General features: G+C 35.4%; 3 protein-coding genes across 3 annotated transcripts in view; 1 reads left to right on the top strand and 2 right to left on the bottom strand.

The window, feature by feature from the left end:
• LOC144850800 (rotatin-like) overlaps positions 1 to 686 on the top strand; it is an 88,133-nt gene extending 87,447 nt beyond the window's left edge. The window contains exons 43-44 of the mRNA XM_078708244.1: positions 162 to 265; positions 368 to 686. Coding sequence (XP_078564370.1) covers positions 162 to 265; positions 368 to 526 — 263 coding nt within the window. The 3' untranslated portion in view covers positions 527 to 686. The remainder of the gene's footprint in view (positions 1 to 161; positions 266 to 367) is intronic.
• LOC144850866 (transmembrane protein 70, mitochondrial-like) overlaps positions 1 to 24,102 on the bottom strand; it is a 164,376-nt gene that overhangs the window by 100,657 nt on the left and 39,617 nt on the right. The window lies entirely within an intron of this gene.
• LOC144850819 (ribosome biogenesis protein bop1-B-like) lies at positions 9,611 to 23,917 on the bottom strand. The gene is made up of 13 exons (XM_078708280.1): positions 23,770 to 23,917; positions 21,907 to 21,993; positions 20,661 to 20,732; positions 20,128 to 20,279; positions 19,073 to 19,289; positions 18,459 to 18,671; positions 16,289 to 16,450; positions 14,942 to 15,092; positions 13,981 to 14,297; positions 13,052 to 13,237; positions 11,419 to 11,714; positions 10,474 to 10,646; positions 9,611 to 10,134 (listed from the first exon to the last, which is right to left on the bottom strand). The coding sequence occupies exons 1-12, from the start codon at positions 23,821 to 23,823 to the stop codon at positions 10,493 to 10,495; spliced, it is 2,061 nt and encodes a 686-aa protein (XP_078564406.1). The 5' UTR covers positions 23,824 to 23,917; the 3' UTR covers positions 9,611 to 10,134; positions 10,474 to 10,492.

The following is a 24,102-nucleotide window of genomic DNA, read 5'->3' as shown; positions in this document are numbered from 1 at the left end:
ACAAATATATTATGATATTAAACAACAAACTATTGGGTTATTCACATATATTTCTAGATATAATAAATCCGGGTTGATATTTACAAAATTTAGTGATGAAAATTAAAATTGGATTATTATTAAATGTTATTATTTACAGTATTTCATGTAATTTCATTTAGATAAAGTGGTAAAGTTCCTAATGTCTCAGCTACATGCAGATTCCTTAAATTCCAGGCACATAGCATCCACCGCTTTATGGTCATTGGCAACAAACAGTCAGAAGGTAATATCATTTTCAGTTGAGGATTCCTTCTCTGAATTACACTAAATAACATTTCTTGTAATATATTATTTACACATATTTACTCTTTTCTGTTTTATTTAGGCTAAAGTATCCTTGAAAAATTCTGGACTTGCTCAACAGGTTCTACAAGCTGAGGCTAAACTGAAGGTTGAACAAGCATCCCCATACAACCAGGAGGTGTCATTGTTTATGCAGTACCAACAAGCATTGAAGAATATATTGAACATTGTTATGGAATAGGATAATTACTGAATTAACTCTGTCCAATTATCACTTGGCAAAATAATAGTCTGGTATAGTTTGTAGTTCATAAACAATTTATACTTTGTCTATAAGACTTTGTGACTTGTATTTTCTTATGTAAATAAATTTTGTTTTTTGCCTGTGAAAATGGTTTCCTGATTTCTCTGTTGTGAATTATTCTTTAAAAAGTCACATGATGGCGAGACCTACTGTACATTTTGGTGAATTAATCTTGTAATTTCTTTGCAGCTGATAACGTGGATGATGGACAATATTAAAAGTTGCAATTTGACCAGCAAATGATTTAGTCATTTGATTGGCTGTGCAATTCATTGTCCGTGGGGAAAAAATCACTCGCATAATTTTTTATGCACATAATCACCTGCAGGGGCGGACGCAGAGGTGTTTTCCCCAGTTGCCCAGGCAACACCCTTAATTTCATACTAAATGTTTTTTTCTGCCACTTAATTAAAATTTAGATCCCATTTCATCATATTATAGATTAACTATTAACGTTATAGAAGTCCAGGGTTGGAGAAGACTATATTTATCTTCATTTCCCTACTTCTTGTGTATCGTTCGTTTCAGAGTGAGTTTAAGGGTGGGGAGTTGGGTCGAATAAGTAATTGGTATATCATGTGCATGTACCAGAACCTCGATCCCCGCATAGTATTGTTTTCAGAAACAAGATAATGCGAGGGCCGAGGTTCTTTGGAGTCGCTGGCTACAAAATTACAGTAGACTGTTGTGTCGAAAGGTGTTCTTCTTGTGTGTCGTGTGAACAATAATACTTAAAACTCGTTTTGCTATGAAACCTTGTTTAATTCACATTTTGAAATACAGATATCATGAAAGTTAAAAAAAAAACACTATTGGTTGTCTGCTGCAGCCTCCGGGATACTTCTGCTGTTTCGCCGTCGATGCTTGCGTGCCCATCGCCAGATCCGTCGAAGCCACGGCACACGAATTCGCCAACGGTGGCGGCGAGGTTGGGAAGTAGTACCTTCCTGTTGATTACTGCCTACTGTTGCGTTATCACCATCAATGGCTGGCGTCGTGGTCTCGTCACGACGTACCATTACATCTCCTTGGTGTTGGTTCGTTGCTCCATCACCAGCACTATGATCCATTACTCTATTCCCATCTTCGCTCTCAACTAACTGTCGTCTAGTCAGTAACGCCTGTGACTCTTCATTTGAGCGGGAATGTCCAACTTCTTGAACATCGGCTACACTATTAGCACGATTAAATTTACGTTGTCTGATTTCAACTATGTATTCGCATAGCTGTGCAAATTCTTCCTCTGCTTTGCGTTTCATTTCCATCCTCATTTCTTTTCTCAGAAAATATCTCTTTCTAAAACCGTCATCTGGGAAAATCTGTAAATTCTTCGCATTTTCATCACGTTTTCTTGATTTCAAACTCATTTCGTATGCGTGTGCACACATCCGACGTCTGTTTTCATAATATTGTATTTTTTCATCTGTCGTTCCTCCGGGGAAAGCACCAGCCGGTGGTTCTTGTAAATTTTTAACTCGTCTATCGGCTAAGTCGACGTAATCGGACATCAGATCAGTAAACCGTTGAATCTCAGAATCGGCACTTGCTAGCAAGTTTCTGATTGTTCCAGCATCAGAATCATTTGTTGAATTTACTGGAACTTGTTTAGGTCTTCTAAACGATGACGGTAATTCGAGAGAGCGCTCTCGGTTGTTCGATTCATGTCTACGACGGGTCCCAGACTTATGCACAGGACCTTAATAACAAAAGAAATGAAAATGAATTGTTGTACAGTATAGGCCTAAATCAATTTAATAATCAATGCAATTACAATATTATATAATAATAAAAATACTACATAAGTAAATTATCTTACCATTTGGCATATCCATTTATTAATTCTCTTAGATTTCTAGTTAGTAATAGCAGATGTGGTCAGTATAAAACGATCTTCTTCGTTTTAGCTGTTCAATTGAATGTTTATTATTGCCGTTTCCATAGTACAATTTGACCCGCATACACTAGTAAAACGCGCGCGTACCAACACAGATCGGAAATGATGAGCGCACGTGTCACAGTGCAATGTGCAATTCGGATGGTTCAAATGGAGCGAACCCAAAATGCGCAAACAGAAAGTGGGGAAACACCGATGGAATACGTCTTGCTGACGTTGCAAAGCTTCTTCAATAACGATTTGGAAGCCATGGACAGCATGTGTAGCGAGAAATTGAGGATTCTGATTAACAACGGAGCCGTCTGGCATTAAGTTTCAGTCGAGATGACCCATTTACCCTCCTACCACTTCTGATTGGTTTGCCATACATATCAGAGAGAGCGAGTGTTGTTATTGAAGGATCAGATATTGTTTGTCTTTATGACAGCAATGGCAACATTCGAGAAGCTGCAAGAACCTTTAAGATCACACCTGATTACAACGAACGATTCTCCCCGGTCTTTGAAACATCTCTCCAGGTTGTTTATTCGCGACTATTTTGGCCGAAATGACTTATCAAAGTTCGCTTCCACTACCAAAGCAAATCATTCGCTATCTTATGTACGAATAATTCCTAGTGTGAGAAATACAAAAGAGACAGAAGAATAAATTGCTTAATTTAGAATGAACAGAGTGTCTGTTCAATTTGAAAGGACCCCCTTTCCCGGTTTATTTTTGTCGGTTGCATTCAGCAACAACTGTTGTTTTTGTTTCTTGATATTTTCGCAATAATGTTAACATAAAACTATCCTATTAATTTAATGTGAATAGCTTACATTATCAACTTCGACTAAACAATGTTTTCATACATTAATGGACAAAAGTGCAATCAACAAGTTCCTTGCTATAATTGATAGTTTATATAGTAAAGGGGTATCGCGTTCGTTTCAGAGTGAGTTTAAAGGTGGGGAGTTGGGTCGAATAAATAATTGGTATACCATGACCCCGGCTGATACCATGTGCATGTACCAGAACCTCGATCCCCGCATAGTATTGTTTTCAGAAACAAGACATTGCGAGGGCCGATGTTCTTTGGAGTCGCTGGCTACAAAATTACAGTAAACTGTTGTTTGTTTGTTTACGTTGAGGACAAAGTGTATTTTTTTGTATGGGTGGGGGGCGGGGGTATGATGTTACATACCATGCTATTAGGATTTTTTTTTTAAACAAACTATTTTGGCTGAAATGACTTATCAAAGTATACCAATTATTTATTCGATACCAAAATTACAGTAGACTGTTGTGTCGAAATAGGTGTTTGTTTACGTTGAGGAAAAAGTGTATTTTTTTGTATGGGGGTATGATGTTACATACCATGCTATTAGGAGTTTTTTTTAAACAGAAATGTTAAGCTTTTGTTTTTGGAATTATTTCCAGCTTCTTGTGTGTGAACAATAATACTTAAAACTCGTTTTGCTATGAAACCTTGTTTAATTCACATTTTGAAATACAAATATCATGAAAGTTATAAAAAAACACTATTGGTTGTCTGCTGCAGCATCCGGGATACTTCTGCTGTTTCGCCGTCGATGCTTGCGTGCCCATCGCCAGATCCGTCGAAGCCACGGCACACGAATTCGCCAACGGTGGCGGCGAGGTTGGGAAGTAGTACCTTCCTGTTGATTACTGCCTACTGTTGCGTTATCACCATCAATGGCTGGCGTCGTGGTCTCGTCACGACGTGCCATTACATCTCCTTGGTGTTGGTTCGTTGCTCCATCACCAGCACTATGATCCATTACTCTATTCCCATCTTCGCTCTCAACTAACTGTCGTCTAGTCAGTAACGCCTGTGACTCTTCATTTGAGCGGGAATGTCCAACTTCTTGAACATCGGCTACACTATTAGCACGATTAAATTTACGTTGTCTGATTTCAACTATGTATTCGCATAGCTGTGCAAATTCTTCCTCTGCTTTGCATTTCATTTCCATCCTCATTTCTTTTCTCAGAAAATATCTCTTTCTAAAACCGTCATCTTGGAAAATCTGTAAATTATTCGCATTTTCATCACGTTTTCTTGATTTCAAACTCATTTCGTATGCGTGTGCACACATCCGACGTCTGTTTTCATAATATTGTATTTTTTCATCTGTCGTTCCTCCTCCGGGGAAAGCACCAGCCGGTGGTTCTTGTAAATTTTTAACTCGTCTATCGGCTAAGTCGACGTAATCGGACATCAGATCAGTAAACCGTTGAATCTCAGAATCGGCACTTGCTAGCAAGTTTCTGATTGTTCCAGCATCAGAATCATTTGTTGAATTTACTGGAACTTGTTTAGGTCTTCTAAACGATGACGGTAATTCGAGAGAGCGCTCTCGGTTGTTCGATTCATGTCTACGACGGGTCCCAGACTTATGCACAGGACCTTAATAACAAAAGAAATGAAAATGAATTGTTGTACAGTATAGGCCTAAATCAATTTAATAATCAATGCAATTACAATATTATATAATAATAAAAATACTACATAAGTAAATTATCTTACCATTTGGCATATCCATTTATTAATTCTCTTAGATTTCTAGTTAGTAATAGCAGATGTGGTCAGTATAAAACGATCTTCTTCGTTTTAGCTGTTCAATTGAATGTTTATTATTGCCGTTTCCATAGTACAATTTGACCCGCATACACTAGTAAAACGCGCGCGTACCAACACAGATCGGAAATGATGAGCGCACGTGTCACAGTGCAATGTGCAATTCGGATGGTTCAAATGGAGCGAACCCAAAATGCGCAAACAGAAAGTGGGGAAACACCGATGGAATACGTCTTGCTGACGTTGCAAAGCTTCTTCAATAACGATTTGGAAGCCATGGACAGCATGTGTAGCGAGAAATTGAGGATTCTGATTAACAACGGAGCCGTCTGGCATTAAGTTTCAGTCGAGATGACCCATTTACCCTCCTACCACTTCTGATTGGTTTGCCATACATATCAGAGAGAGCGAGTGTTGTTATTGAAGGATCAGATATTGTTTGTCTTTATGACAGCAATGGCAACATTCGAGAAGCTGCAAGAACCTTTAAGATCACACCTGATTACAACGAACGATTCTCCCCGGTCTTTGAAACATCTCTCCAGGTTGTTTATTCGCGACTATTTTGGCCGAAATGACTTATCAAAGTTCGCTTCCACTACCAAAGCAAATCATTCGCTATCTTATGTACGAATAATTCCTAGTGTGAGAAAATACAAAAGAGACAGAAGAATAAATTGCTTAATTTAGAATGAACAGAGTGTCTGTTCAATTTGAAAGGACCCCCTTTCCCGGTTTATTTTTGCCGGTTGCATTCAGCAACAACTGTTGTTTTTGTTTCTTGATATTTTCGCAATAATGTTAACATAAAACTATCCTATTAATTTAATGTGAATAGCTTACATTATCAACTTCGACTAAACAATGTTTTCATACATTAATGGACAAAAGTGCAATCAACAAGTTCCTTGCTATAATTGATAGTTTATAATAGTATAGGGGTATCGCGTTCGTTTCAGAGTGAGTTTAAAGGTGGGGAGTTGGGTCGAATAAATAATTGGTATACCATGACCCCGGCTGATACCATGTGCATGTACCAGAACCTCGATCCCCGCATAGTATTGTTTTCAGAAACAAGACATTGCGAGGGCCGATGTTCTTTGGAGTCGCTGGCTACAAAATTACAGTAAACTGTTGTTTGTTTGTTTACGTTGAGGACAAAGTGTATTTTTTTGTATGGGTGGGGGGCGGGGGTATGATGTTACATACCATGCTATTAGGATTTTTTTTTTAAACAAACTATTTTGGCTGAAATGACTTATCAAAGTATACCAATTATTTATTCGATACCAAAATTACAGTAGACTGTTGTGTCGAAATAGGTGTTTGTTTACGTTGAGGAAAAAGTGTATTTTTTTGTATGGGGGTATGATGTTACATACCATGCTATTAGGAGTTTTTTTTAAACAGAAATGTTAAGCTTTTGTTTTTGGAATTATTTCCAGCTTCTTGTGTGTGAACAATAATACTTAAAACTCGTTTTGCTATGAAACCTTGTTTAATTCACATTTTGAAATACAAATATCATGAAAGTTATAAAAAAACACTATTGGTTGTCTGCTGCAGCATCCGGGATACTTCTGCTGTTTCGCCGTCGATGCTTGCGTGCCCATCGCCAGATCCGTCGAAGCCACGGCACACGAATTCGCCAACGGTGGCGGCGAGGTTGGGAAGTAGTACCTTCCTGTTGATTACTGCCTACTGTTGCGTTATCACCATCAATGGCTGGCGTCGTGGTCTCGTCACGACGTGCCATTACATCTCCTTGGTGTTGGTTCGTTGCTCCATCACCAGCACTATGATCCATTACTCTATTCCCATCTTCGCTCTCAACTAACTGTCGTCTAGTCAGTAACGCCTGTGACTCTTCATTTGAGCGGGAATGTCCAACTTCTTGAACATCGGCTACACTATTAGCACGATTAAATTTACGTTGTCTGATTTCAACTATGTATTCGCATAGCTGTGCAAATTCTTCCTCTGCTTTGCGTTTCATTTCCATCCTCATTTCTTTTCTCAGAAAATATCTCTTTCTAAAACCGTCATCTTGGAAAATCTGTAAATTATTCGCATTTTCATCACGTTTTCTTGATTTCAAACTCATTTCGTATGCGTGTGCACACATCCGACGTCTGTTTTCATAATATTGTATTTTTTCATCTGTCGTTCCTCCGGGGAAAGCACCAGCCGGTGGTTCTTGTAAATTTTTAACTCGTCTATCGGCTAAGTCGACGTAATCGGACATCAGATCAGTAAACCGTTGAATATCAGAATCGGCACTTGCTAGCAAGTTTCTGATTGTTCCAGCATCAGAATCATTTGTTGAATTTACTGGAACTTGTTTAGGTCTTCTAAACGATGACGGTAATTCGAGAGAGCGCTCTCGGTTGTTCGATTCATGTCTACGACAGGTCCCAGACTTATGCATAGGACCTTAATAACAAAAGAAATGAAAATGAATTATTGTACAGTATAGGCCTAAATCAATTTAATAATCAATGCAATTACAGTATTATATAATAAAAATACTACATAAGCAAATTATCTTACCATTTGGCATATCCATTTATTAATTCTCTTAGATTTCTAGTTAGTAAAAGCAGATGTGGTCAGTATAAAACGATCTTCTTCGTTTTAGCTGTTCAATTGAATGTTTATTATTGCCGTTTCCATAGTACAATTTGACCCGCATTCACTAGTAAAACGCGCGCGTACCAACACAGATCGGAAATGATGAGCGCGCGTGTCACAGTGCAATGTGCAATTCGGAAATGGTTCAAATGGAGCGAACCCGAAATGCGCAGACAGAAAGTGGGGAAACACCGATAGAATACGTCTAGCTGAAGTTGCAAAGCTTCTTCAATAACGATTTGGAAGCCATGGACAGCATGTGTAGCGAGAAATTGAGGATTCTGATTAACAACGGAGCAGTCTGGACATTAGGTTTCAGTCGAGATGACCGACCCATTGCTTCTTCCTACCACTTCTGATTGGTTTGCCATACATATCATCAGAGACAACGAGTGTTATTATTGAAGGATCAGATATTGTTTGTCTTTATGACAGCAATGGCAACATTCGAGAAGCTGCAAGAGCCTCTAAGATCACACCTGATTACAATGAACGATACTCCCCGGTCTTTGAAACATCTCTCCAGGTTGTTTATTCGCGACTATTTTGGTCGAAATGACTTATCAAAGTTAAGTTCGCTTCCACTACCAAAGCAAATCATTCGCTATCTTATGTACGAATAATGCCTAGTGTGAGACAATACAAAAGAGACAGAGGGAATAAATTGCTTAATTTAGAATGAACAGAGTGTCTGTTCAATTTGAAAGGACCCCCCTTTCCGGTTTATTTTTGCCGGTTGCATTCAGCAACAACTGTTGTCTTTGTTTCTTGATATTTTCGCAATAATGTTAACATAAAACTATCCTATTAATTTAATGTGAATAGCTTACATTATCAAATTCGATAAAACAAATTGTTCATACATTAATGGACAAAAGTGCAATCAACAAGTTCCTTGCTATAATTTATAGTTTATATTGTACTGTATAGGGGTATCGCGTTCGTTTTAGTGTAGGGGCGGACGCAGGGGTGCTGCCCCAGTTGCCCGGGCAACACCCTTAATTTTCATACTAAATGTTTTTTTCTGCCACTAAATTAAAATTTAGATCCCATTTCATCATATTATAGATTAACTATTAACGTTATAGAAGTCCAGGGTTGGAAAGACTATATTTATCTTCATTTCCCTACTTCTGTAATATTTGGGCGAATTTCCGTAATAGTTACGGACGTTCCGAACAATGTTTAATTGCTTCTTTCAGCAAATTTCGATGGTGGTTTTACAGTTTATAGTGGATAAATGAAAATGAATTTAGGAAATTGTGGTTTTACTGACTTATTTAGCATTTATTTCAAAATAATAAAATTTAACGTTTTGCTCAATATATTTATAGCAGCAGCTTCACATTTTTTTTTCTAAATTGTTTTAATTATTAATTGATAATAATTAATTTGTATTCAATAATTTTAATTGCTAGAATTTATTAAATTACCGGAAGTACCTACCAAACAATGTTATCCTATTGTTTTTCGCTTGTGTTTTACCGGCGGAAAAAACAGGCGTGATACGATCTGTTTGCTAATGTGGAGCTCGATATAGAGTATCATTTCTATTTATCGTTAATTTTACGTGCGAGCGTACCATTTCCGGCCATCTAGAGGTGTCATTTAACAAAAATTCCCCACCATGAGGGCCTGTGGTGCAAATACCCACTGTCTACGGCCCTCTGAGGACTTTTGGGCAACCCCCTTAAAATATTTCTGCGACCGCCCCTGACCTGCCACAATTTTGCATAATTACAGCACATTTTGAAATCTCCAAAATATCATTTAAAATATGAACTTGTAAAATGTGCAAATATTGTTATTAAACATATATCATCTTATGACGTCAAACGATCAAATTGTGATCAGATTAATTCGCTAGCTATTGAACTTTCCACAAAACGACATACAACATATAAGTGGAAGACGCATGGAAAATTCTACTTTTCTCTTTATTCAAGATGCCTTGAAGTATACAAAAACTTTATAAAGTTTAGAGAAATAAATGTACATGTGTTTCTATACCAATATTTATCAGTTTTGTTTGGCTGAGTGAAAAGATATGTTATTTTTTATTTATTCATATTACATTAAGGATACATTTACTACAATGTTCAGAAACAAGATGCTCACCATAAATAAAGTCTTCAACAAGTCTTTGGGGGTGAAGTTTGTTTTTCCATAAGAAAAAACCCAGATATCTGACTGGATTTGTAGCCGAGCAACTTAACCACCAAGCTACAACTTGACATTAAAATAATAATTATAATAATAATCAAAAAGGTGTATTGAATTTCATTATTTAAATTAAAAAATGTATTACCAAGATGCAGAATAACCAGATGGATTATCTTACCATTTTAACAGCTGACAGGTAGGTTTAGTAACTATCTTTTGTATGATATGTTTAAAATTAAAATCCTCCAATTACTGGGAAATTGCATTAAAACATTTAACGTATTAGGGATGTATATATGATTTCAGAACAATCGCGAGATTAAGGATATCATCGCACACCCTCGCCGTACAGCCATCCGTCAATTTCTGTGATGTCAATGGTGCATCGAAAAATCTACTTAATGAGTTTTCACTGTTAACATACAAGAGATAGGTACCGTCACTTCAATTGCTAATTTGACCTGTATTAGGCTTCAATTTGCCAAAATGTTTAGTCTGGTATTTTAAAGAAACAATACAATACAATATCCAGATAGGCAAAAGAAATAAGAACAAAATTTATATGTACATCCCTAATACGTTGTTAAAATATGGTCCTCAGTCAAGTTGTCCTTTAAGGTGATTGAATATTTAAAGATTATGTGAACAAGCGTACAGTTCCATCAGCACCTGCACTAAACACCCATGGTTGATTTGGGTGAAATTGACAATCCAGAACTCCTAGACTATTGGTTATCTCATGCCCTCGTAGGATCTTCACTGGTACTATCAATGGATTTTGTAGTAAATCACTAAAAAAAATAAATCATTTTAAGTGGAAGTTCTTTGCATATGGTTGCATGGTTGGCTATATTTCGAGGAAATGGACATGCTGGTAACCACACCAAATATTGACAATCAGCACGATTGCATAGAAACTTTACATGCTATTCCCTTTGCTATATACCATATTTATTCAAATAAACATCCCGCCACATATATACACAATATTGTATTACAACACATTTCTATTTGTAGTAGGATTCATTGATTGATATGATCTACAATTTACCAAGCTTTTTGATACAATTTCTACTGTATCACTTCTTTATATTAGTTGTGTTGTATTTTTTCCTATCTAGGATTTTCATTTATTTGATTATACATGTTACCATATCTGACCAAAAAAAATAAACGCCTCCCCCGAATAAACACCCCATAAAAACCCTCCTGAACGGTCAGGGTGCTTATTGAAATAAATACGGATTATATAATTTTTTAGACAGCAAATTACAAGTATGTATGGTTTTCCATATGTAACATTCATGCAAAGTAACAAAGAATCAGATTTAATTTAAATAAAATTGCATAGTGTTAATGAAGATCCACTAAATAAATTAAGATCAAACAATACAAGACTAACTCAAAATAAAGAGCTTCATTTTTTGACGTTTTATTTGATCCTTTTTAAAATGAAATATAGATGTCATCTTTTTCCATACACAGTTCAATATTTACAAACATAATAATATGGAAAAGGATAAGGATGGAGTGCAAAATGGAAGAATCAAAAAGAATACTTACTTATAGACCATTCCATGGCAAACAATAACTGTACCATCATCAGATGCTGAAGCAAACAATGGGTAGCGCTTATGGTAGTTCACTTGGCGTACTGCCCTCTTGTGGTGCCGTAACGTCTGGTAAGGTTTTGTTGACAGGTCGAGATCAAACCAGCTAAGTTTACTGTCATAACTACCAATGATAACATTATCTCCCTGGGGGTGTATGCTTATGCTTGACACCCATTTAGCATTGGTTAAAAGCTTCTTAGTCTGTTCTTGCTTCAGAAGATTGTACACACGCACGTAACGTTGACTCTGAAAATAATCAAAAGCGAGAAAAATCACTAAAAAAAAACATTTTAAAATGCTCATTGTTTAATTATGAATTTACAATACAGACCTAAAAAAGACCTAAACACACAAAATCCTAAAGCAAGATATTTTGGGGCTGTTCAATGGAACAAAATGAACTGTAAGATTATAAAAAATTCCCATAAAAAATAAAAGATCCATACTAACAACTACAACTAGCATGTTTATATCAAATAACTGTAGTAACTGGTTAAAAAATAACATAGGTCTAGCCAGAGCCAGTAGCTATGTTCATGCCAGAAAAGCTATTTTTCATCTTTCCTATGGTAAACAATGTGGTTACGGAATTCCACATTTGGTTACGGAATTACAGTTTTCAAACGTCAATAACTTTAAAAATAAAAGTATTAAAAAAAAATAAAAATTATATTCTGATACATGTACATATACACATGCTTGATTTGCATTGGTACTGATATTTTACATATAAGATATATATTTTTTTTTAATTGTGATTTTTTCCGTTTTGTGTTTATTAAAAATGTAACTTGAAATATCATGGATTTTAACTAAACTGTTTATGTTTGGAACTTGAAAATTCAAGGTTGTGTAGTATTGGGTGATTTGAATGTATTAGTTTATAGTATTTTGTTAATGAAAATTATCCTAAATTTGCTTTAAAGGCCAGGTGCGGGCAAAACATTTCTATTGATCATACAGTCTAATAATTATCGATCTATAGTTTCCCCTATGTTTCATAATTTTTGGGATTTTATTTGTGTTACACGAGCTTGTTGAAAATAAGCACTTTTTTTATCAGTGGGGAGATAGTTCAAATTACACAGTAAAATCTCTATTCTTTTGTACACAAATTTTGTAAATAGAGAGGCATTTTAAAAAGCTATGAAAAATAAATGGTGTGGTAAAAATGTCATCAGATGACTAAATATAGGTAATATAACTTGAATTTTACATTTCTGGTATTTTTATAGATTTTTATTTTCATGCTATAGCAAAAATTATCCACCGTATATCCATATCTTTTTTCACCTTCTAGGGAGTCACCAGACATGTTATTACATTAGATTAAACTACCTAACTACTGAAAAGAAGTCTTCTTGGTTTTTATGGCAGAAATTTGCCAAATTTTGTATTTGACCATATTTAGGGAAATTCATGTTTATATACAATTAACCAGATATTATATTTAAAATTCATGCCTGTACCTGAGCTTTAAAATGACTATAAAACATGTTAATATTAGATTAGCCTGTAAAAATTGTAAATGAGGGTCATAACTAAAATCAGTCATGACAAAAATACAGTATCAAAACACTTACAGCAACAAAAAGAAAAGGCCTTGATGGATGGAACATCACTGCTTGTATCTGTCCTTTACTCTTGTTAAAAGGATTTTGTGACCTCCGCTTAGACAGCTGATGTATAAGTACACTTGAATGTCCGCCCTCTGGAATAACGGTCGTAAAGTAATCGCCCTTTCCATGCCATGATACACGTTTTACTGCCTGTAAACATATTACAAAAAAGAAAAGACTTTGCCTGTCGATTAAAAAGTAAAAATGGAGATAATTTACAAATAATTAGCCTGGCAAGTGCACTTTCAGCTTTATAGACATTTTGTTTGTATTTATGCAAATAGTTAATGTTTTTACTGTTTATCTGTAGCATTTTGCCCAGAATAAATATCAAACCTTAACACATGCTTAATATAAAGCTAATAATTTAAATTTTGAATATTGTAATGAATGTTTTTGTTTAGTAATGTTGTTATTCTATTATTTTTACTCGGGGTACCAGAGTCTAGGATTCTCTCATCTTCTATCCGACACTATTGAGTAAGAAGTGCGATTTATAAAGTACTACTCCTCCCTTATTCGTTTTGGTATTGAGCTGGGATTTGGCATGAATATACTACAGGGACATATCCTCAAAGCTATAGAGCCGGATTTTAAAATTTCAAACCGTATGCAGCCATATCACGTCTTGAAGATGGTACAGTATAGCCGTATAATCTATTTGGTAGCGAGGTTATTGATGTGTATGTGATTTCACATCTCGTCTTATGACGTCATTACAGCTTCTTTTGCTGTACCCCGAGTATCACACATTCATGCTTGTTTAAATTAGTTCTGTATTAACTGTAGGGTTATAATAAGTCTTACTACAACCTAGTAAGGAGATCCAAGCTTTACTTACAATAATTATTATAACCATAACTTACAATGACTTATTAATACAATAACATTACCTTAAAAACCTTAAGTATGATTCTAATACCATTGTTGTGTTCGTCATCATTTGCAACGGTCCATTCCAGCAAGCTCGACGTCTTGTGTTCCTCTGGCTTTACATACGATTCCAGAAGTTTATCAGTACTAGATGATATAAGTTTATCACCTAAGTTAGCGTTGATCAGGTGAACATCTCTACCAACAGCAACTAAGAGCAGACTAATGGAAGGGTTAGGACACCATGCAACTGATTCAACTACACCTGCCATCTGGATCACTTGCATACATCGACCTGTGCTCACCTCCCATAACCTCAATGTCTTGTCATCAGATCCTGCCAGAGAGGGTAATAACACCATAATACTAATATTTTTTTAAGGTGGTCCATCCTGCCAAAGCTGATCATTAAAATATAGTTTATATATATAATAAATTAAATAATGAATACAAAATATAAATCTTAAATTTTGTTTGGATTAAATTTGATTTGGCTAATGCTGCGAGTCTATTTATCTAGTGATGACCAATCACTTTAAATAAAAGAAGCTTTCATCCTACAGTAGAGAAATAAGATTTTATTCTTCTTATTCTTCAAAGAAAGTAATACTTTCACAAATTAAATGATGGATAATAAGATACAATAAGATAAATAAGAACAATAAAATTCATACAATGCTATTGTTCTTATTGATTATGATGTCATATGATTGTTCCTTATCACCCTACAGTACAGTAGTAGTATAAACAGGCCTTAAGTCTTCCTCCAGAAAGGAGTTGTATAGTAGTATAACAACTGAAACATTGAGATTTCAAATTTACTTTATTTTCTTTTTAGGATTACATGGTGTACCGCAAACCGTACTTTATTAATACCAATTTCCAAAAAAATTTATTATTAACAATGAATCAATTATATTAAATAAATTCAAAGAAATGAGGGCTAAAGGTAGCAACTTCAACAGAAATAATTTAGGTTACCTGATGCTAGCCATTGACCTGATGGGTCAACACTTATTGTTCTCACATAGCTCTCATGTCCAAGGTAAACCACTGCTTGAACTGTTGGAAATGGTTGTAGGTCTCTGGGTTTAGGAAGCTTGGGAAGAAGGTCTTCTGCATCCACTTGTACCTGCACAAAACCAAGTGTACTACACATTAACATAGGATCTCAATGCTACAGTACATGTACACTACCGTTTGAATGAGTACCAGTATGGACCTTTAGATCGTGTAAATGTGGATGCGACCCGTGACACATTCACTACACTCGTTAAAAACTTTTAGATTTCAGCCAGATGGCAACTAGATAACAAAGAATGGCGGAGTCAGAGTTTGAGGTGTATGTCAAATCTAGTCACCTAACCCTCAAGGCGGCTAGTGAACAAGAAAGACGACCTGACCTGACCACAATGTCTTAAAATGATAATCATGTCAAAGATGACACAGTCGACATGCAAATCTAAAAGTACCTATGTATAAAGATGCTGTACTGCATAATATAGAATAAATATAAAAAGAGTTAAGTATTAAATCATAAAATTATGGTTTTCAATATTTTGTGAGTAATTAGAAATACCGTATTGAATGTATGACTAAATACTCCATTAGACATATGAGAGTGCATTTTAAGTAAAACATATTTTTATTAATTTCTGTTTGTATCTATTCTTTGTTTCAATTGTAGATGTAAGTGTAATTTCCATTGTGCTGGATAATAAAAGGAATCTGTATCTGTATCAATTGCTAATAATCTTAATGTTGTTTTCTATTATCAATAACTGTAGTTTCATATTTAATAAGTGATAATGATATCATTAACCTAATTGGTTTTTCCTTTCTGTACAAAGTTTACACAGGTTTTGCTTCATTTTCATAAATATTTTAATTCATTTCCTTTTAAACATATACAAGAAAAATGTATAACTTGTATAATATATAAAAAGAAAATTATTAAAAAAGTATAAAGTAACTTAAAATACAGACTATTAATTATTCAATATTAGTCATTATATTATTCAAGGCAGCATGTATATCCAATACATGAGCAGTATCATGTATAGTGACTTTAAACATCCTGCAGTATTGTGTATCCTAACAGCAATCTTCATACCATATGGGATACTATAGTATAGTGAGAGATTATTTAGGGGTTATTAAATGCTATGGTACGGGCCTGTTGTTGCCAGCAAACACGATTCCAACCATTGGCTGGAATGTGTTATTTGACACAGCCTGTTACAAACTCATCAGACTATACACTGGGTCCTCTGGGAGAAAAGTCTTTGACTGAAGAGGGTACCCAGTATAAATAATAGTTATTCTTACCCTCATTCTCCTCTGTCTGGGACACAAGTAGAGATCTAAACATCGTTCAAACCTTTCCTTCATATAATTCTCATAACCTGGCACTCTCCGTAAACAATCAAATTTTTTGGGCAAGAAGTCTGTTTGTCTATCTTCAGGGTGAGCCTCATTCCATGCTAGTGCCTGTAATTGAAAAATATTTATCATTCAAAAAACACATGTGGTCTATAGCCATATATTATATAGGATATATACTGAATGTTTTGTTGAAATATGGAAGTATGTAGCACGCCATCTTTGAGACACTCCTATTCAGAGGATACTCTATTAAAGGGCATTGTTATGTGATACGTAACAAGGGAAAAAATGTTTTAGCATCTAGGTGCTATAATTTATACATTATCTTCAAATCAAATAATTTTGATTTTTGGTGGTAAAGTACATTTCCTTTATGGGTAAAAAGTTAATACAATTTTAACACAACACATTAATACATTATATTAACAAACTACGTTTATTACTTTCAAACACAAACTTATTTGTTTTATAATTGATATTTGTATACAACATACTGTGAGAGATATTATAATTGTTAGAGAGTGAACTAGACAAGAAATGTTTACTGGCGTATCCGGATATTCACCCCCTGGATATTTACCCCCCGGAAAACTACCCCCGGACAACCACCACCTGGACAACTACCCCCTTAGGACAACTACCCCTTTAGGACAACTACCCACCGGACAAATACCCCCAGGACAACTACCCACCGGACAAATACCCCCCGGACAACTACCCCTTTAGGACAACAACCCCCTTAGGACAACAACCCCCTTAGGACAATTACCCCCTAGGAACAATTACCCCCCTAGGAACAATTACCCCCCTAGGAACAATTACCCCCCTAGGAACAATAACCCCCGGGTAATTACCCCGTGGACAACTACCTCTGACACAATACTCCCCGTAGGACAACTACCTCCTGAACCTGGACAATACTCCGAGGGCAAATAATCTATTAGGACAACTACCTCCGTAGGACAACTAACCCCTGGACAACTAACCCCGGACAATTACCCCCTAGGAACAATTACCCTCTGACAATTCCCCCCCCCCCCCCCGGGTAATTACCCCGCGGACAACTACCTCAGACACAATACTGGACCTGGACAATACTCCGAGGGCAAATAATCTTTTAGGACAACTACCTCCGTAGGACAACTAACCCCTGGACAACTACCACCCAGACAACTATCCCTTTAGAACAACTACCCCCCGGACGGACAACTACCACCCAGACCATTCAACAACCTGACTCTGCAACAGTGTATAATAGGAATTAATAACTATATTTTAATTCGTTACTTTGACTTTGTAAACAAAAGTAAAAGATTGAACATAAATATAGTCCTAAGGGAGGGGGTAGTTGTCCGGGAGGTAGTTGACCGGGGGGTAGTTGTCCTAAGGGGGTAGTTGTCCTAAGGGGGTAGTTGTCCGGGGGGTAGTTATCCTAAGGGGGTAGTTGTCCTAAGGGGGTAGTTGTCCTAAGGGGGTAGTTGTCCTAAGGGGGTAGTTGTCCGGGTGGTAAACATCCGGGGGTAACTGTCTAGGGGGTAGGTGTCCTAGAACCGTTTACTGGACAGGGAAGCTGTATGTATTATTTAGTATTACAAAAATATTACGGTAATATAGTTTAATATCACTACAAACTGGCATATCTGATGGGCCAATTGTTGCAGCCAAATGTAGTTGTCCCTCTCAATGCTGAATCAGTTTTTGAACTTTTGATAATTATAAAAAATTAAAAAAATGTTTGTATTTATTATGTCTATTGTTTTTTATGTCAATTTTTAATAAATTATATTTTTGTATTATTTTTAAATGATAATTGTTAATATTGCATTATAATAATGATAATTAATGATCTTTTTATCAATATTTGAGAAATTTCTTGTAAACATAATGCTGTATATCTATGCCACTTCTCAGTTTGCATGTGTGTGATCGTTTCGTTTTGTTTGTAGTCTAACGTTTTTGTATTATAGTGATTAGAGGGCCCCAGTGGAAAGCAGTGATATCACTGATCTGGGTTACCCTCTTTAAAGACTAATAAAAAAAACTGTGAGTACATTAAAGTTCTGTAACTCTCTAGTTAATTATGTAATATCTTTGGTATAAAAGTAGAACATACCTCTTCCTCTGTTGGTAGATATTCTGGTGGAGGGTTGTAGGATTCATTGTGACCAGGTAGTTTCTCTTGTGGGGCTGCAATGTGTGCTTTACTTTTCTTTGTTATTTCAACCGTTTCATTCTGCCACATGTCATAAAATGGATTCTTATCATCTGTAGTCTTTTTCTTCTGTTTCAGCCAACCCATCTTGATTGCATGTACCAATCGACTAACCTAAATCAGGTTTTAAGTTTATATCACTAACCTTAATGTTTAAATAAGTTATATGTTTGTAGAGTGTCCCATACTCTTTATGCAAATTAATGACTGTCATTACATAAAAATAAACCTTTTGCCATTTCTCGACCAATAACAAGAAAAACTTAACCAACTTGGTGTCTAGACACATGTTTTCACGATCAAAAATCATTTTAAGGTTTGTGTAGTGATCACTGTATCAATTGTTAATTCTATGCAAATGAATGCAGCCATTACATAAAAATCAACTCTACTCATAACAATGATAACTTTCGGAAATCAAGTTGATTTTTATATAATGTTGGCAATAATTGGCAGAAAATCAACATCGATCATATAAATAAAGTGTTTCTTATTAACACAAAAAAATTGCCTACTTTTTGTTTTTCTACTAGAGATGGGATGAAACTTCGCTTATGCTCTGGTCGCCTAGTAACAGGATGTATCATTTTTTCATGTGTAAAGAAATCAATGTACTCTTCATATGGATTAACTTGACCTGGGAATTTATTTGTTTGTATCTTGTTGATAATGTCCAAATGCTCCTCATCTAGAACGATATTTTCACCGGTCTTCTCATTGAAAACAGTTCGCCTACAAATGATAAATAAGGTCATATTTAACCAAAAATGTATTAAAAAAACAAGGAAAATTTAAATGTTTGAAGAAAAGAGAAGAATTTCTCTGTTTAATACAGTATGTGGAAGTGAAATTTTTGTATCACTTATGTGTGTCCCCACCATCACGGATTACTTTCATACTATGTATCAAATTGCCCAAGCTTCTGAAGTGCCCTTTTCAAACAAGAGGCCTAGGCCATTTTTTGGCCATTCTACAAAGCCAGCAGGACCTTTTGGAAAAAAACAAGGCCATATACATGGCTGCAGTTGTGTGTTTACCGACCGACCGACCAACCAACCGACCGACCTAGTGAGCCGTTGAGTCACATCTAAAAAGGACACACGCTGTAACAACCTTTTTTACAGGCTTGTGGTCCTTCAATTGTGAGTGGCTGTGAGTGGTTAAGACAGTCCAACCGTAATCCATAACCGTAATCCATAGCCATAAAATCGGCAAGGGTTCGAGGCTCACTTGCTCCATGGTTCTACTGGTAAAACAAGTCTTCTTGGATAAGGACTATAAACCGTAAGTCCAGTATACACAAAATGATCGTGTGCACTTTAAAAAACCTAGTACATATTTCGAGACGAGTAGGTCTACTTCGGTTTACTAGCACTCAAATCCACTGTCATGGACAGATGAATGAGCGCTAGAATTGGCAGAACTGACATGACGTGAGACTTAGGGGAGAAGCATGTAATTAAAAAGTGTAACTTCTACTGTAAGTCCACAATGCCTTGAGCAATGATTGTTGGAATGGCACTATAACATTTGAAAGTATTTTATTATTGGGGCTAACAATATGTCTTACCAGTAGTCTGGGTTGTCCACTTTTTCTAAGAACTTCTCCAGTTCATCTTGTTTTATAGGTTTTGTAATCTTTTTACCAGCAACATCATATCCTAAATGAGCTAAATCTTCATACCATTGAATTGGAACGTTACCAATTGTATTACGGATATCCTAAATTAAATTATTAAAAATTATAAATGATGCAATAATTTTACATATCTAAAGAATAAAATATAAACTGTGCCAAATATAACTATCAACATAGTCAACTTTGCCAATAAAAATAATAAATTACTGTACATGTATGACTCACTGTTCTAATAGAAAATGTATAACTACTAAATGCACGACTGACTGTGGCGCCGACGATGCAATAACTTTAAATAACACCACGAAAGAGAAAAAAAAACTTTAAATATCTAAAAATAAGCGTTGATAGCTTCAATCAACATTGTCAATTGATAATAGATTGACTGTACATGTACTGTATGGTGCCTAATGTATATACTAAATGCTGACTGTGCCAATAGTTTTATCCACTGAAACACTCACTTCTTCATCCGATGAATCAAATTCATACTCATCAGGTCTGTTTTCTTCTTCATCTTCCAGATCACTTTCATCCTGTAAGTATACAAATCAATTTTGTGAAATTAATTCACTTGGCACTTTTTTATTTTAAATAAGTTTTGAAGGTAATTATATCCAGGGATGTTACATGTATATATAGTTATGCAGGGTGGTCAATTTACCAAATTAAGTGCCTATAATATATGGTTTTCCAAATGTTGATGTTCACCCTAAAAATGTTGGTACTTTACTAGTTACATTACTGTATTGTATAATTATCTATCTATCTTGTATGTGCGAGTTTGATTGCTGTAGAAAAAAAAATATCACAAGTTTTCACTAAATAGAGCTACCAAATTTGCTTAGATAATATGGAGGTTTCGCAACCTTAAGAATACGATAACGAAAATGGATACGTCACACATTTGTGAAACTTTTGAGCTGATCCCCATTTCATATTCGTAAAGCGTTTTCATGTTGACGAATATCACCAGTCATATTTGTAACTACAAAACAAGTATAGTTTTTGATCTATTTTGCACATTTTGCATTTGAATCAGGAATGATTCATGATTATAATATAATTATAGATTTATTGAAAGTAATTTACTAAAGTAATTTACTAAAATACCAGGTCAATTTTGATAAATAGCAGTTTTTAAAGTCCTCACTCGCTTTGATGTTACGCTAGGCTTAGACAGCCAAGCACCAAGCAACACGTACCTGCGCTTCGCTCAAATTTACCGCAGTCATATTTTGGACGGCGCCCTCAATATTTCGTTGCCATGCGAAACAGATTTTTAGTGGCTTACGAAAAACGAATACGTGTGTGTGACGTATCCGTTTTCGTATTCGTAAGATTGCGAAACCTCCCTAATAGCAGGAACAAATAGAGTGTCCTCCAGTGTGGGAGGTTGCTGAGATTTCCCAAAGCCAGATGCGCGAGACTTGACGTGTATGCAAGAAGTCAGGATAGACAGTATTTATTCTTGCAAACTTCACTATGTTGCACCATATTTTTAGGACAATTTAAAGCATAAAAATAATATTATATAATATTGATTATATATTAATACTACTGTATGACTATAAATTTGTAAACATTTTGCATGGGTCGAACCTCTTGTTACGAGAGTGTTCCTCCGTTTTAAAGGAGAGTAACCAATAAATATTATTATTATCATGTTTGTTTTTTCTTTGAAATAAATGAATCTCATTTCAATCCTACTGTATTCTGTATGTGGTCTTCATCTTCACTTTCATCTGACGAGGCATCCTCATTAGTTATTTCAATCTTTCGTGCAAACAAATCCTCCTTTTTTAGATAATGAAAATAAAGTACAGTTCATATTTAGTTAAACATTAGCATAATCAATAAATAGAATTTTACTATTTAGAATATCTATGGTGTACAAGTAATAGGCCTAGCTTCGAATCGTACTGTATGTTGTGTATATCATTCATAATAGGCTTAAGATCCGGCCTGTTTACAGTACATGACTCACAATAAACAACCATGATAAATACAGAAAACAAGTTTGACAAGTTTTTAAGCCTAATTAATCAAATGATGTCATCATCAGTAAATAAGTTTATCATAATATCATTGTATAGTAACAATTGATCTTGGCCCATATACCCCTTAAGCCTATTTTTAATTGAAAAAATGAACTAGAAAAAAGAAAAAACGCAGCGCTAGTTCCGTTTCGCACCTGTCATTTATTTCGACTCAAAATTTGTTAAGTAACTTTATTGTGAGTACCACACCTTAGAATTAGGCCTAAAAAATACTTTTAACGAAGGAGATAACACAAAAAGTAACAAATAAATCCTTTAAATTGATGAATTTACAGACGTGTTTCTCGCACATCGGTTCGTGAATTTTGCATACGCCATGTTCAATGTTGTTGTTTCTATGGAGCGCCAAAAGAGCAATCATAATAGAGGGCTAAAAACTCTGTATAATGCGTATATTTAATGCATTTATTGGTGAAAATTACGTTAAATTTTAAAATATTTTGTCAATGTCAATGTAACAAAAATGTTACTGTTGATACTGTACATAGTTTTCGCAGTTTTTATTAACTTTTAAGAATGAAAATCGACAAATTCATCATCATATTACATGTACTGTAGGTTTATACCTCAATGATCTAAATAATATTCCTCTTAGTCGTCGGTTGATATTTGAAAACAGCACATTATTAGCAGTAAAATGTTACAGCATTTTTATTGACAAAATATATTAAAATTAAACGTGTATTTCAATAATAGATGTATCAAAAGAAGACGCATTCCACTGAGTTTTTAACTATCTATTATATTTGCATTTTTGGCGCTCCATAGAAACAAAAAAAAAGTATGCTAAATTCGCGAACGGTATGCGAGAAACATGTCTGTAAAATCATCAATTTAAAGGATTTATTTGTTACTTTTTATGTGATTCTTCTTTATAAAAGTACTTATGAGTCCCAATTTTAAGGTGTAGTATTCACAATAAGTTACTTAACAAGTTTGGAGTCAAAAAGAAGTCGAAATAAAAACAGGTGCGAAACGGAACTAGCGCCAAAACGCTACCCTTTCCACACAAGAGCGAATAGCTGCGATTTTTATGCTCATCACATGTCTGCTGAGCTTTTTGATTCGCATTACGAGTGCTCATAAACGCGGCAGAGGCCATAGCTAATTTCCTGAGCTCAGATTGTTTGTGCAATGTTTCGCTTCGCAAAAAAGGAGAAACAATACGAACTACCAATTTCGCTGAATGAAGCTAAAAACTCAAGGAATTAGAATTTGTTCAGCAGGAGAGCAATTTGGAAGACGGAAACTTAGCATACGTCATCACGTAAGATCAGACGTGAGTCCCTCGCTCGGACTGGGCGACTCGATTGAACACAGTCTAGCTAGGCCTAGAGTAGGGCCTCTAGCTAGGCCTATAGTAGCCTAGGAACTAGGCTAGGCCTAGAGAGATCACTATTTAGGTCAGCCAACTAAATTTGGGTACGACCGTACGGATGGTCTAAATTCAAGTCGTTAGGTGAAACATCCCCTTTCAATATAGCGAAAAGCAAATAAGAATTAATATGCTTACTTCGTCGCTTAAATTAGAATCATTAGCTGATAAGGCTTCTTTTCGTTTCGGCATTTTCCTTCGTAAAAACTGTACAGCAATCTCATAAAATGTGCACAGTTAACACACACATGTCATGTACCACCACATGTTTGTTTTTAAATGCCGAAGGAGCCCGCCCTCTTTCGGTCAGTTTAATACATCCGCCGAACAAACGAGAATCGGGCGCTAATCATACAATTTTGGGCCATTATGTAACATGTTCCCATGATTTAGCCACCGTTATATTACCTTTATCACAATAAAAAATGCCTTTCAAAACAGCTTCTTTTCCTCGAATAGACTTCGATCGAA

This window comes from Antedon bifida, chromosome 8 (assembly GCF_963402885.1).
Source record: "Antedon bifida chromosome 8, ecAntBifi1.1, whole genome shotgun sequence".
Lineage (NCBI taxonomy): Eukaryota > Metazoa > Echinodermata > Crinoidea > Comatulida > Antedonidae > Antedon > Antedon bifida.
This window is presented reverse-complemented; position numbering and strand designations above follow the sequence as displayed.

What these genes read in the sequence shown, in the direction of transcription:
- LOC144850819 (XM_078708280.1), bottom strand. Translation starts at nt 23,823, where the DNA reads ATGCCGAAACGAAAAGAAGCCTTATCAGCTAATGATTCTAATTTAAGC. An exon ending in TTGATTCATCGGATGAAGAA is followed by an intron (nt 20,280 to 20,660) that starts GTGAGTGTTTCA and finishes AATTTAATTTAG; the next exon opens with GATATCCGTAATACAATTGG. An exon ending in TGCCATGGAATGGTCTATAA is followed by an intron (nt 10,647 to 11,418) that starts GTAAGTATTCTT and finishes TATTTTTTTTAG; the next exon opens with TGATTTACTACAAAATCCAT.